The 14,784-nt window shown below is 36.3% G+C and overlaps 1 protein-coding gene across 1 annotated transcript in view; it reads left to right on the top strand.

Annotated features, from left to right (window-relative positions):
• SLC26A7 (solute carrier family 26 member 7) overlaps positions 1–14,784 on the top strand; it is a 70,007-nt gene that overhangs the window by 19,456 nt on the left and 35,767 nt on the right. Inside the window, exons 3-4 of the mRNA XM_055703897.1 lie at positions 1,804–1,976; positions 10,361–10,525. Coding sequence (XP_055559872.1) covers positions 1,804–1,976; positions 10,361–10,525 — 338 coding nt within the window. The remainder of the gene's footprint in view (positions 1–1,803; positions 1,977–10,360; positions 10,526–14,784) is intronic.

Below are 14,784 nucleotides of genomic sequence, written 5' to 3'. Positions count from 1 at the left end.
TTATAGGCCCAGGTAAAATGTGTATCATGATGCAAAAAAGAAAATGTGATCAAAAAAAATCCTTCATGGTTCAACAGGAGAATTAAGGGGGATGTCATAAGGAAGGGTTTTAGCACTTGAAAAACGGAAAGCTTGGACAAATGAGATGAGCAGGAAAGCCATGAAATGTAACAGGTCAAACATATACAGGAAGTTAGAAGGCTAAAAGAAGGGATTTGAAGAATGCCATGGAGAGGATGATCCAACTGTTAGTTAAAGGTTCTTTAAATACAACTACTTCAAGACTTTGGGAAGGAAACTGGTAGGATACCTTCCTGACAAAGGTGTAACAGGGACATTCTGTGACATGGTCACAGAATTGTCAAGTTTCCAGTGTAATTTCACTGTCAGAAGGTCTTTGGAAGGTACCCTGGGAACTGCAGATGTGCCTATAATAAAAGTAAGAATTCTGAAATATATGTATAATCAGAGTTTGTTGGAGAGAAGTTAATATGACTCCCGTAAAGGAAAATCCTACCTCACTGACCTCCTAGAGTATTGTATGAGTGTCAGTAAGCACATGGGAAAAGGAAATACTTTGAATATAAGATATCAGAAGGGTCAGCTACTGATAAGGTTCCACACCAAAGGTTACTAAAGAAACTAAGTTGTCCTTGTGATAGAAGAAAAGTCCTTTATTAATTATTAGCAGGTTAAAGGATAAGAAGCAAAAGGTAGGAATTAGTGGTCATTTTTCATGGTGGAGGTGTCCCTGGTAGGTTCCCAAGGAATTCGTGCTAGGAGGTTTATTCTATGAAGTCTGAGGTGAAGGTAGAACTGTGTTCACTGTGCCCTGCAACAGCAGAAATAAGGAGAGCTCAGTGACATGGGAGAGGCATCACTTTAAAAGGCTTTTACAGTATAGATTAAAGAAAATACTACAGCAGATGATGAACTTCTGGAACCTGCTCCCAGAGGACATTGTGGAGGCAGAAAATACAAGCAGGTTCAAACAGAGCTTTGACTGATTCGTGAATGCTAGTCCATAAACAAAATCTAAAAGGGATAGATAAGGATACACTTCCCTGACACAACAGCTATGGATGCTGGGAAATTATGAGGGGACTAGTCTGCAGAAAATGGCCAGGCTTGTGTGCTCTCCCTGGGTAACACCTCTGATTGCCACAGCTGGAGGCAGAGTACTGGGCAAGATGGACCATTTGTCTGACACAGTAAGGCATTTTTCACGCTCCTAGATCTCTGCATGAATGTGTTTGTGCTTTTTTATATTGAATTACCATCCTTATTTATCTGCGTGTCATTCAACTTGCTTTACCTTTCTCAGCAAATAAAAATTTCTCTCATAATCTGCCTCCATTTCTTAGAGTGCAGATTGCTGAGGTTTTGAACTTGCACATCTGCTAACTATAATGGGCTAGGTACTGTATATATAGCATGAATTAATTGCCCTAGAAATTTGAATGGTAAACATTTGGGATTCTCAGACGAAAAGCTGTTTCATCTCATCCAGGGTGAGTTAAAAGCCTTTCTGACAGCTTGAAATAATTGTGGGTTGTGTTCGAACCTCTTTTGTTAACATGTCTAAATTAATATGGTCACCAAAAAATTTACATTTAAATTGTCTGTACAAATGGTATTTTACATGAAGAAATGTGTGTTACAAGATTACCTTAAAAATTGTTCTTATCATGACAGGGATGCACAACAATGGCACTAACGGCCAAGTTTTGAGAAAGAGACAGTGAGTGATGAGTACAGACAGATACAGAATTACTGGTGACTGATGTGTGGCTTTTTTTGTAGGTACTTTTGCCTTGACTTCCTTAATATCAGCCAACGCAGTTGAGCGTCTCCTTCCTTCAGTCAGCACTAATTTCACTACAAACAATAATTCAGAAGTTTTGGGCCTATCGGAGTTTGAAATGCAGAGGATTGGAGTTGCAGCAGCAGTTTCATTTCTGGGAGGAATCATTCAGGTCAGTGGCACATACACATTCTATATGCTACTGATGCATTGCACTGGTGACAGCTATGACTTTTGTAATGTTTTTTTTTTGGGGTTTTTTTCTGAGAAAAATGAACCATGGATCTGGTCCAATGTTCATGAATGATGTAATTAATGTATTTTAAAAACTTTCTGCTCCTTTTTTTGAGATGTAGTATTTATGAAATTTAAATGTATACATGCTCCTAGGGTGTTGCAATATGAATTAAGACCACATTCAGTCAGCTCTAATATAATATTCAATTGCTGTTGGTGCCCTCTTTCCTTCTCCTTCAGAAAAAAAAAAATCATGAATCAGCTCCTGGTAAGCACTGACATATTCCTGAGGTTTTCTATTGCTCTTGGCTTGAAGAGAAATACTATACAATATTCAATAATTAAAAACAGTAGGGAAAACATCTTTAAATTCTCTTTAGAGTTCACACACGCATCATTAAAGGAAAATAAATTAGTAAAACAGATGTCTTTAAGTGATTCCCCAAAGCTTATTCAAATGATCAGAGGTCTTTTAAATTTCTTCTCTCTTCCTATTCTGACCACAAGTGCTGAGTTTCTTTATCCATTGCCAGTTGCTTAGGTCTTCAAAGAAGGTTTCCCTCTTTCCTTGTAAATATTAAAATGGAAGAGATGTTCCAGCACTCAACATTGCAACACCTCCTGGGTAGAAACCTTCTCAAAGAAACCCAGACCCCTGCGCTCGGTGCTTTGAATCCCTCTACTGTGCATGGATGAGCGAAGGAGCCTGGAATGGGATCTCCAGTGGCTGACATGCTTGGCAGGAACTGGGGCATATGCTTATGTTAGTCAGTAGGAAATATCAGTAAGCATGATGATTTCTGTAGCACTTGTTTTCATTCTTTTATTGGTTACAGAACTATGACTTGGGGTAGCGGCATGAGGGAAACCCTATAGACAACGTATGGAGTAGAGCTGGTGCTCATTGTGCCTGGCTGCTGCATGTGTTGTCCCATTGCACCAGTGTGTGCAACACAACACTGCATCCATGTGCAAGGTGCTTGCAATAACAGAGTCCTTTGAGCATACACAGAGCTCTTCATGTGGGAGGGCTGCGTTCACAGCCTGACAATCTCCTATGTTGCCCCCAGAGAGGCCAAAATGCCTCAAGTGGGAAGTTGGTGCCTGCATTTGATTTAACTTCAAAACCTGATGCAGATTTTTTTTGCTTGGCTGCTGCAGAATCCCATTAGGTGTGTAAATCCTCTAGACTTCTTACTCTTTCATTCTGAAAAGTTCTGCTTTTTCACATGCCTCCAGCCACACCAGCTGACTCATCTCAGCCTATGTCCTGTTTAAGCCTGATTGGAATGAGAACTAGAAAATACTCTGCCTGCATCTTCAAAGTGGGTCTGATAGGAAACTGGGCTATGTGCATGGGCTTCTCTCCCAGGTCAGTAATGCCACTTGCATCAGAGTCATGCTGACAAAACTGGTGCTTGTAGTGCCACCACTAGTCATTTATGTGAGCTTAATGGTTAGAGATGAGATTAAAATACTTTTTTTCCTAGACGAGTGCCTTGAAACTACTGATACACAATACGCAAGTAAAAGTCTGGATCAAGGCTGTGATCAAGGCTGACCTTGTTATCATCCCAGGTGCTGTTAAGCATTAGACTCCACATTTCTCATCATGATTCCAGGCTCCTGGCTAACAGCTGCTGCAGTTCCCAGATAAGGTGACAGGGCATATCTTACTGTTAATGGGGAGCTAAGTCAGTGACCTGCTTCTACCTATCATGTTAAACTAGAAGCTAATGAATAGCCTGGAACAGATGTGGTATTCTGGCACAAGAGGAATAAGTTGATGCATTTTGAGGCAACAGTTTTCCATTGAAGACACAATGAAATACACAAAGTGGAATTGTCAGTGTAGTTGACAGTTGGGATGGTACTCCTCTGTGAAGGGAGCAGATCTGAGCTATGGTGTCTACTGTTTCATTATTCTGAAAAAAGTGAAAATGCAGTGCTCTAACCAGCTGCTAACTACACAAAGATGACTGATGCTATGACTATTCCACACCTTGAGCAGCTTCCACACAAAGGATGAAATGTCCGTCTCCAAAACAGCTGGTTCCATCTTAGAAATAGTAGGCAAAGACCTGAACCTCCTTGGCCACAAAAGCAATTTGACAGTATTTTTCTAGTACCCTGGCTAAGTACTTTAATCGGCAAATAATGCTAAAGAAAAGAAAGGAAAAAACCAATACAAAATAGTAAGTCATGGAGGGAAGGCAAAGGCAAGAGATGTGTTTTTGCAATTAGCTGCTGTTGCTTGGCTTGTATTTTGTGAAGCCCATAAGTGCGCTTGTGTGTGAGGCAAGCTCTGAGCAGGCTTTGTGAATCTCAGTGCCATCTAGGTATGAAATAAATTAGAACTGGTTTCTGATCATCACATAAGAGTAGGTGGAGCTTATAAGATTTGAAATTTGGGGCTTAGCTGTTTAATTTTTTTTCAAGTAATCGATTTCAGATTGCTAAACTACTTTTTGTATCTAATGTTTGAGGAAGTGTTCATAGAAGAGGGAAGATATTTAGTTATCTTAAGAGGCATTCTGATGAAGATAACAGTATTAAAATAGAAAATAAGCAAACATAAAATAAGACCTGTAATTATCAGAAACATTTAATATAATGCATTCATAGACATAATTTCATTTTTAAAAGCGGAATTGAAGGTATAGTGCAGATTTTTTTATGTTTGTGTAACATACATAAAAAACATATAAACAGGGCATGGAAAGCTAATCAAGTTAATGGAATTATTCCCTGATATTAAATACCTCCGCGGTATTGATGGGAAGAGGAAATGGCAGAACATAACAGATGCCTGTGGAAGAATTTTGTAATTAGAATTGAATGATGCCTTTATAACATTTAAAACAAACAAACACCTCAAAAGAAAGGCTTTTAGGTAAGATTTTTCCCCCTCTTATTAAATTATATGTGCAGGAACGCTTGCATAAATATAGGTGTCTATAAAAAACATCAATATACTAAACTGAAATTCAACATTAAATTTGCTGAATAAACAGAGGAAAGCCACTTGCAGTGCAAAGTGAGAAAAAAATAATGTTCATCCTAGAAAAAAAAGGCTTTATTCTCTTAAGGACTGCAATGCTACAGACTTCAGTTGTGCTACTCTGCTGTAAATGAGAAATAGGTGGTTATTGCATTCGAGTCTTCTACAGTTTCATTGGTAAATTTTTCAGCTACTGCATTATAAAAACTTACATATAATTTGTTTCTAATATACAGTATTGAAAATAGAAAGTATTTCTGGTTATCAGGAGAACAAATTTACATGGTCTATTATCAGTTTACTTAGTAACGAATGAGCACATTTGAAGATGAAGTGTGCTTTTGCAAGGTTAGTATTCATGTCCAAAGATTTTTTTCCCTGTGGGGAAAATTATGCTGCACTATTCTATGTTACACAGAGTTTTTCATGAGGTACAAACATGAGCCTTTGTTGTACAGTGATAATCAGGAAAAGAGTTAACTTTTCTTTCACAGTGGAAATAACTTCTTGCAGGCTTATTGAAAAATACAGGTGGGCTGGATGGCAGTCCTGGTTCCCACAATTGTACAGCATGATACATATTAGTCCAGAAAGACCACAGAAAGAAGTCTTCTACAGGTCCTGGAGTGAGGAAAGGTCACTCCACACACCACCAGAAGCTACCAAACACTCTCAAGCCATCCAGAATGAACTTCAGAGCTGCATTTCAGAAGACCAAAAGCTAACAATTAGAATGTATATTGAAACAGCCTAAGAAGAATTTTAAATGGATGACTTAGTTAAGGGGAACTGTCTGTGTCTGACTGTTGTCTCCAGGTGGTCCATAGATGTCTTCACTTTTGCAACCTCTGATTTTGAGATAACCGATACAACATACTAAATGAGAAGCTCACAGTCTGCTCCCCTCCAAGAGAGATTCCTGATGGCTGACCTTGTTTTCTTGGCCCATGCAGCAAATTACCGGAAAGAATACCACCACTTTTTGTTCATTTTAATGGTGAAAAAAAGTTGCATCTTCCAGAACATTGAGTTTTGAGGGGTTTAAAATCTATTCTCTAAAACTGGATACAAGCAGCGGGTAACACGATATCAGCCTTTCAATTACTGTGGACAAAAAGTTTGACATTAGTGATTCCCAAAGAGCTGTTAAATGATAAAAAATTTTACTGGCCATAAAGCTAGATTGACTACACAGTGAGAGTGGAATTTTAACAATAATAAACTAAGCGTGTTGTCATGGGAAGAAAGTATTGAAAGTGGACAAGAACCAAAAGGGCTTGAATTAATGAACATAGAGGGCTTTGCTTTTTTCAATTACTCATTTCACTTCTCCTGGCTAAAACCCTGTTCTCTTCTTCTACTTGTCAAATTCCAGAACAGTAAAGACAGCTGCAGGAAAAGGTTCCCTGTGTATTATCTTTCTTCCATTCTAAACTTTAGTTTTCAATATTATTCTATATTTTTGTTCAGAAATCTCACCTTCCACCATTTCTGTCTAATCACTTGGTTTTATAACTTGTTTCCATGACCTTTTCTCCTTTACTGTGCATTAACTCAAGGCAGCTTTTCCTTACTTTCTCCTGTGTTTTATTCCTTTCCCTGACAGCTCCTGATTTCATTCACATTAATTTAATCAAGAATGTCTACCTGGCGAAAGCAAAGTTCATCTCAAGAAAGCTATTTCTTAATGAGCCTTTTTACATAGTATGATGTACTGGAAAAGCTGCACAAATAAACTAGTTATGTGCCTTTCAAACCGTTTTTGTCACTATAATTGTTCTCTCTCTAAAACACTCCTTCATCCCCTAGAAACTGAATTTTGAAAAACAGACAATTCTGGAGACAATCTTAAAATATATGAAAATTTTCTTTCTTTTACAGTTTAAGAAAAGCCTAGTATTAGTATAAATAATGAAAAGAGAAACCCATTTACCTTTGACATTATTTTATTTTTTTTTTAGTTTTTGCTGTTCTGACACTTCACTGTCAGTTTTCCCTGTAGTTCATCTGTAGAAGGAAGAAAAATCATGCCATATATCAGAAAATAAGATGGAAATTCCTCAAAACTGAGCATCACAACCACAATGAAGATAAAGTAGATTGTTAGAAATTTCCTTAAGAATATTTTACTTCCTACATTTTGGTTATTGCTTAGCGGGTGAAACATTTTATGACATAATGCAATGTGATGCAATTTTATGCTGTCAGCTCAGCTTAGTTTCAAACAGTGTTTACCCAAAACGCAGTGGCAGCCAAGCTATGTGCCTGTTGCCTGGCACGGAGGGTTCACTGGAGAGTCAGTCTGGGCCTGTATAAATGCTAAAAATTTTATCTGTCAAGGAAACTCACATGCAACTGGATTTGGGAGACTGGTTTCAGAACAGCTTCTTGCCCCATCTTGATCTAAGCAGTTTCTGTAGATGACTCATGTTGCAAGGACAGCAGGAGTTTCTCACAGCAGCTTATGCTGACAATCCCACTCTCCTCCCTGGGTGTTTTCTGTTCTGGTGCTTCATTATTAGATCTTCACCATGGAAGATACGTGGATGCACATTATATTTATTTAACTAGAATGTAAATAAATACTAAGATGTACGTGTTGATGAAGCTTTTGTTTCTGGAGCTACCTTCTGTAGTAACAGGCGGGGATCAAATGTAGGCTGCTGCTTGTTTAACTGAGAGGCTGCAGAAACTGTCTACCTGAAACCACACAGTTTGGATGTAGTTTACATAACCTACGGTTATAAAAACCCAATAAAAACTAGTTTTGAAATATGACCTTTTAGTTACTATCTGTGAAGCATCTCCCTAAAATAAAATGAAGATTTAAAGTAAAAAAATGAAAGTTAAAAAAAAAGAAGTAAATATGAGTGGTGCTGAAGTTGTGAAGTCCTGCAATCATGTTTCCATGTCACTGTAATTCACCATAATAACTTCATCTGAAATGCTAATATTAACTAATATTTCTCTGTGACATTATGTAGTTCACAGAATTGTCTCTGTGGTTTTGATTCCACAGCTAAATAAACATCCATCTCATTCTCTGGAAAACAAGGTATTACACAGTTAGAAATTTTGCATCCATACAATGCAAACTGATCTTAGAAAACAAACAAAAATTCACTAGGGAAGGGAGAATTTAATTCTTATTGAACTTTGCTACTGTGAAAAATGTTCTAAATACATGAATAGACGCACTATTAGAACAAACATCTAAACAAAATATCTGAAGTTAGTAATTATCAGTTTTAGGCCCAACTAACTAAATTATTACTTACTGAGGGTAGAACAGTAATTATCACTATGGGGGTCCAATCTTGAATGGCAATCGATATTCTGATTGTTCGTAGTAAAGTGCCATTCACATGCTATTAGGGGGAGTTAGAAAAAAAAATCTCAGAATTAATCTCTCAGGTGGAAGAGGAAATTGTTCACTAGAGCTTTCTGTAGTAAATTAAAAGCCACTCACTTTGGTATTTTTATATCTTTCGTGCTATTATGGCTCACTGCGTACAGGTGAGGTTCATGATGAAAACACAAATAGTGTTCAGGTATAAAGAATGATAACATTTAGAATTATTCTTTTAGCTTCAGAACAAAACAAAATAAAGCAAAGATGACTGTCACATATTCCAAAAGGATGATATTTAGTATGCTAAACACAAAATAATCCTCTTAGAAAGTATTGTAATGAACAACTTTATGCCAAGAACATGTACCTTTTCAGGCATAAGAATAACAAATGCAAGACTATAGATGTATGAAATTGTTTTTTTATCTAATGAATCTGCAGAACTCATTTTAAGAGGAGATGATTTAAATGTAACTTAATATCTTAATATGGATCTGAAAAGGATTAATTGTTATGCAAACCACAGTAGCACCTGTAGGTATGTAACAACCTTGGTCAAAGAATTAAGAGGTGTCAGATCTCATTCTTCAGAGGAAAAGAGTGATTGCCGTCTAGGATAAGGGGAGAAAATGCAGCAGGACACAGTAATACCTTGGGTATTTGGCTTATATTGCTACAAAGTATCTACAATAGCTGTAGATTCAGCTGTAGTCCAGATTCCTGGATTAGAGAGGAATGTTATTCTTTCATTATATGCTTGTACTCTGAAATAACTTCTGTAAAAATTGCAACAAAGCTGAAATAATTGTCAAGGTCAAATACAGATGAGCCAAAGCCTGCTCTTCTATTTCTAGCAGAGAAATCCAATTTGTATATGTGATTGTGTTTATGAAATTGGACATTGAAGTTTTCTTCCTTTTTTAAGTTTTCTGACTGTATACATATATTCTACTTTGTTAGGTCAAGCATTTGCCACATGCATAGGAAGCAGATTTTAAAGGTCTTTAAAATAGTTTACTTTTACTATAAGTTTATAAAGTTTGTTCATACAGAACACATAACTATATAAACATCCCTTTTTGTCTGTAAAGAAGATAAATATTTTTATATCCTCCACCATGTGAAGCAACTTCTGTTGCTTCCTCACCTGGATACCTGTAAACCCAGACACCTCAACATATGAAGCTGATGTAACTAGAGATAGTGGACTGGTGATACTTGATGTATTTGATATTATGATATTGCAGCATGAGAGCATCAAGTATCATGGTATATTGAACTGTATGTGCAGAGACAGTGGGATATCAGGAGACTAAGGGTCCGCAGGAGGAGCAAAGCAGTTGTGTGACTGCATGAGAAGGAAAACTGATGATGATGCAGCCTGGGGTGGGGCAGGGCTCTGTGGGATGATGGAGCTCTCACCATGGACTCATCGCTCTGTAGTTTTAGCACCTAACACATTTTGCAGCTGTTGAAATTACTAACATTGGGAATCCTGGTATCAACGTGCTGGCAGTTTGTAAGCTGGACAAAGATATACGGCCCTTTGCCTGTGCAGGCTGAATAGCAGTGGGGCAGGAATGAGTCTTAGCATCACCCTTGCCTTTTGAGTTGCTTTACTTCATGTTGCTGTGTTGAGCTGATGTTTTTATAGTGTTTCTTGTGCTCACGTATTTAAGTGGGAGAGAATACTAAGCATTGCATGAAGACAGTTTCTCTGATCCTCTTTTTTTACTAAACTAATGTTAAAGTCTGGTAAACTAGTGATGTGAGTAAGATAATTCAGGTAAACCCACAGAGCTTCAGTGGGTTCTGTTTTCAGGTATTGCTGTCCTTCAAAGGATTTTTGCTTCTTATCTTTATCTTATTTATCTTACAGTTTATTAAAAGGACTCTGGCACATTTTCCTGTCACCAGGAAGCTGCATTTTATTGTAATTGCTGATACTCGTACCTTTGCCTTTTAGGTAGCAATGTTTATGCTGCAGTTGGGCAGTGCCACTTTCTTGTTAACAGAACCAGTGATAAGCGCGATGACCACGGGAGCAGCTACACATGTTGTGACTTCTCAAGTGAAGTATCTGCTGGGAATGAAAATGCCGTATATATCAGGACCACTGGGATTTTTTCATGTGAGTTCAGTAAAAGACATGGGTTATTCCATTAGCTAATACTTTCTTAAATAACTGCACTATTTGGCTATATGTAAGTGTAAGAAATTTGTTAGGCATATGTGTGAATGAATGGAAGATGTAATATCAAAATGTTAATCTTGCTAGGTCTGTTTGTGAGAACAGATTAGGAAAACCTGATGAAGAATTAGCAGAAATGGGTCTTCTTTTGAAAGGATACAGTAATCAATTTGAAATATTTGTATTACAGCACCAATGATTACATTTATTATCCTGAGCAATTACACACTTTAACAGGGAGGATTAACTCTTTCTGGATCAGCATGTGGGAGGGATATATCCAAACACCAATCCAAACATATTTTCTTCATATTTTGCTGAATGACAGCTGACAGCTTATTTTGGGGTAAAAGGAAAATAAACCATGATTTGTAGATCTCCTATGCAAAAGTTACCTTACCTATGTTACTCATTGCTTTATGACATGATACTACTTTGCCAAAACCACAGAAAATGTACAGCTTTAAGGTATTTTTTGTACAATGCATACAGCCTTTCATACAGTATCATGATTACTCCCTTTGGAAAGTAGATATTGTTGGCTGAAACCTTAAAGGGCCAAGCTGTATAGTCTTACTGCGTAAAAGTTATAAGAACATATTCTTTATGGTAACTTATACCAATAAACCCTGAGTTTAGGTGCTGTGAGCATAATCTCTTGGCAGAAGCATTAGTTACAAGAGTATTTTGTTACAAGAGCATTAGTTACAAGAGTATATTGCAAGAGTATTTGTCAAAACGGTATTTTGCTCATAATAAAATTTTATTTACTTGCTGAGGTGACATTTAATTGCATTTATAGCAACAAATGAATTGATTACCAGATGAAGTGAGGCTTCGTCTAGTTAGCCACTAGATTAAGACACCTTATTTAAAAGCACTATATTTTCTTGTAATGCTGTGCTCTTTATTTTTTCCTATTATTTGGGAGGATTTGTTAATGTGAACTCTGTGATGAGAATATGTTGGTTTTAGACTGCTATTTCATAGTATTTTATAAATTTGATAACATTTCTTATGACTAATCCATTGGTAAGTTTTTTACAGGACCAATTTATTAATGAGAATCAGGAGCATGCAATAAATAAAATTTATTTATCTTGACAAGTTATTTATCTTGTAGGGACATAACTAAAAGTGTCATAGCTATTTTTATGAGTAGTCAGTTGGCCTGTAAGACTATTCATCATATATCAAAATATTATTTAATTTTTTTAAAGCCTTTTCATAAATACTTCTTAATATAAAATGTGACTAGCCTTTTTTTTCATGGTGTTTCCATGGTGACTATACTTATATATAGGAATATTGTCATCTTTTAGATATGACTGGTGTTAAGCACCACAGCCAAGACATAATCAAAATATACATTATGAGCAATAATAAAGAACAGCAGTGATACGAAGAAATATTTCCACGTTGGTGTGTTGGTGATATCATAAATGAGGTCATTGAAATTCTCTGAAAGAAATCTATTCCCTTATCCCTTGTATTTTTTAATGTATTTGAAGTAAGTTCTTTGCTATTCACTTCACTTTTGAAATGAAACCCCTCTGAACGTTTTCCAAAGAAAATATTTCCTGATTTTGCTAAGGTTCTGAATGGCTCTTTAGAATTGCATGAAAACAAATGAACAAACAAAAACCCCTCTGTACAACTTAAAAGAATAAGAAAAATGTCTCCTTACTTAGAAGGGACAATTTTACCATACAGGTATTTTAAAAGGTTTCTGGTACCTGTTCAGACTTATGGATTGCTTTAAAAAGATCCAGCACCTCAGTCAGAAGCATCAGATTCAGATTTTAATAATAATTTTTATATATAATAAAATAATAAAAATTATACTAATTAGATATGTGTTAGTGTGCACATGTAACTAGAGAGTGAAAGGCAAATTTGGCATGTCTCTCTGGGCATGTTCTTTACTCCAAATTCTTGAAACCCAAAGACTGGTATTTTTGCTCACATTTTCTTTTTCTTTCTCCACTCCAAATCACCTCCCACTCACAAAGCCAATTGCTTTGCCTCAGGCAGCCTTTGGGTTGGCAAAGCAAGAATAAGAATGTTTAATAAAGTGTGATAGGAGAGTTGAAAGTAAGGCAAGCCCGTGAAATGGATTCTTTATAGCAAGTGAGATCATGATTAAATATGTAAAAATGAGCTTTGCATATGGAGAACATATCTACTACACTGGCATTGAGCCTATGGGATCTTTGTGTTTACACAGTTTATGTAATTTATTAAATATCATTTTCGCTGTACGTGGTTTGTAATACTCCAACTGAGCTGCACATTGCAGCATCAATCAGTATTTTGCAAATGGGAAGGACAAGGTGAAGGTAAAGAAAAATGGTGAAGGAAGGTTACATGTAAGATCTAATTTTTACAAGGGAGAAGAAAAGTGTCATCAAGATTTACTTAATATCTGAAATCACAAAAACATATTTTCCTTTTATCCCAGTGTAGATATATTTAATCCTTCCACAGGTTTCTGAGAAAATGCAGCACTGCATAATGAGCTGCAACATAACAAACTGACTTTCCAAAACAGGGTCTTTTGTAGTTGTGTTGAAAAATCCTTCATGTTCCTGCTATTACTCCTTTCCCCCCCCCCCTCCCCCCCCCCCAGTTTATTCACTATACAGTTCACAGTAGTCGCCTGCACTTTTTTTCCCACAGTGTGTTCCAATTGTCTAATAAGCACCATAATGAAACATATTTGAAAATGCAGTGAGGTCATCTACTATTAAACTGTATTAAATATTTTAAGTAATATGTTCTCTTAATTCTTTTGTTTACCTCGACATCTATACTCACTTTAGAATCTTTTGGATTTTCATATCTACATTAAAGAAAAAGAACTCAGAGCATTTCATTAGCACATCAGAATACACATAGTTTCTAGAATATAAACCATTACATTATTCATATATGTGATATTGCCCTATGAAAGCAGGTGAAAATATAGTGGATTTCAAAGCCATTAATTTCCCATGAGAATAGGGACATTCAGTGTCAGTATATATATGTGTGCAAAGTTAGAGAATTGCTTTTTCCACTTATGTGCAAATTTGCATCGATTGCCAAAAAGTTCACTGATTCCTCCTATTATTGTCAGATTATTTCCATTAAAAATCTTTACACAAAACTAGCAACAACAATAAAAAAAGGCAATTAAAAAGCTCAATTAATATATTATTGCTGTGTTTTAGAATGTTGTTAATTATATAATGACACAACAAATTGTTTTGTACACTGCAATATCAAACTAAATTCTGCTACATGACTTCTAAATTATTTCTGTAAGTGCATCATCAAAATATGTAAAATACTGAATTCATAACGAGGTTTGTGATGAACATTTGTAAGTATTTCTTTTGAATCAGATGCCAGTGCTATGACAAGCTTGAACTTTAGGTCCTTATGTTTAGGATTTACATTTTCGGCTCGGCTGAATACAGTAACTGACTGGACAGTATAACATGTGAACTGTATAGCATAGAGAGATGGATTTAGTATATGTTAGCTACATTCATGTTAAGAACCACACTCTTTCTCTTTCTGAAGAGCCTGTGAGCGGTTTGATTACCTGGGAACAGACTAGTCAATAGAAGCTCTTTAGCCTGGTGTAGTAAATGATTTAATATCTATGTATTACTGCCAGCATTGTTTCAGTGTACCACAGACACTGCAGAACTTGTACGAGCAACAAAACATTGACTGATGTAAACCGTATACTGAAGGGCACAATTTGAAGAGAAACACCACAGAATACACAAGACAGATCATATAAAGTATTTATTGCAAAGTCTGAAAAAGCTGTGACAAAGGTCTACAAGATTTAGCTATATATTTTAAGAATTAAATGGAAGCTTCTTTTTTATAAAGAAGAACAGAAATTATAAAAGCTTATACGTATCTCTTTGTAAGCCTTCATTCAAATCGTATTCACCCAATCTCACTCATGTCTCTCTTTGTCTAGGAAAATTAAATTAAATGCCATAAACGCAGAGAGCTGATACTGACACTTCAGTAGACACCGTTCATTCCAAATTAAGCCCATATCCCTTTGACTTCAACGATTATCAATCAGTCTATTTCTTCCCTTTTCTTACCACTTCATCTTAGATCTAGCACAGCCTTTCGTGAGTCTGTGGGCGCAGTTTGCAATACAGTTTTCCAGATCGCCTCCTTTTATC

This window comes from Falco cherrug, chromosome 3 (assembly GCF_023634085.1).
Source record: "Falco cherrug isolate bFalChe1 chromosome 3, bFalChe1.pri, whole genome shotgun sequence".
Taxonomy (NCBI): Eukaryota; Metazoa; Chordata; class Aves; order Falconiformes; family Falconidae; genus Falco; species Falco cherrug.
This window is presented reverse-complemented; position numbering and strand designations above follow the sequence as displayed.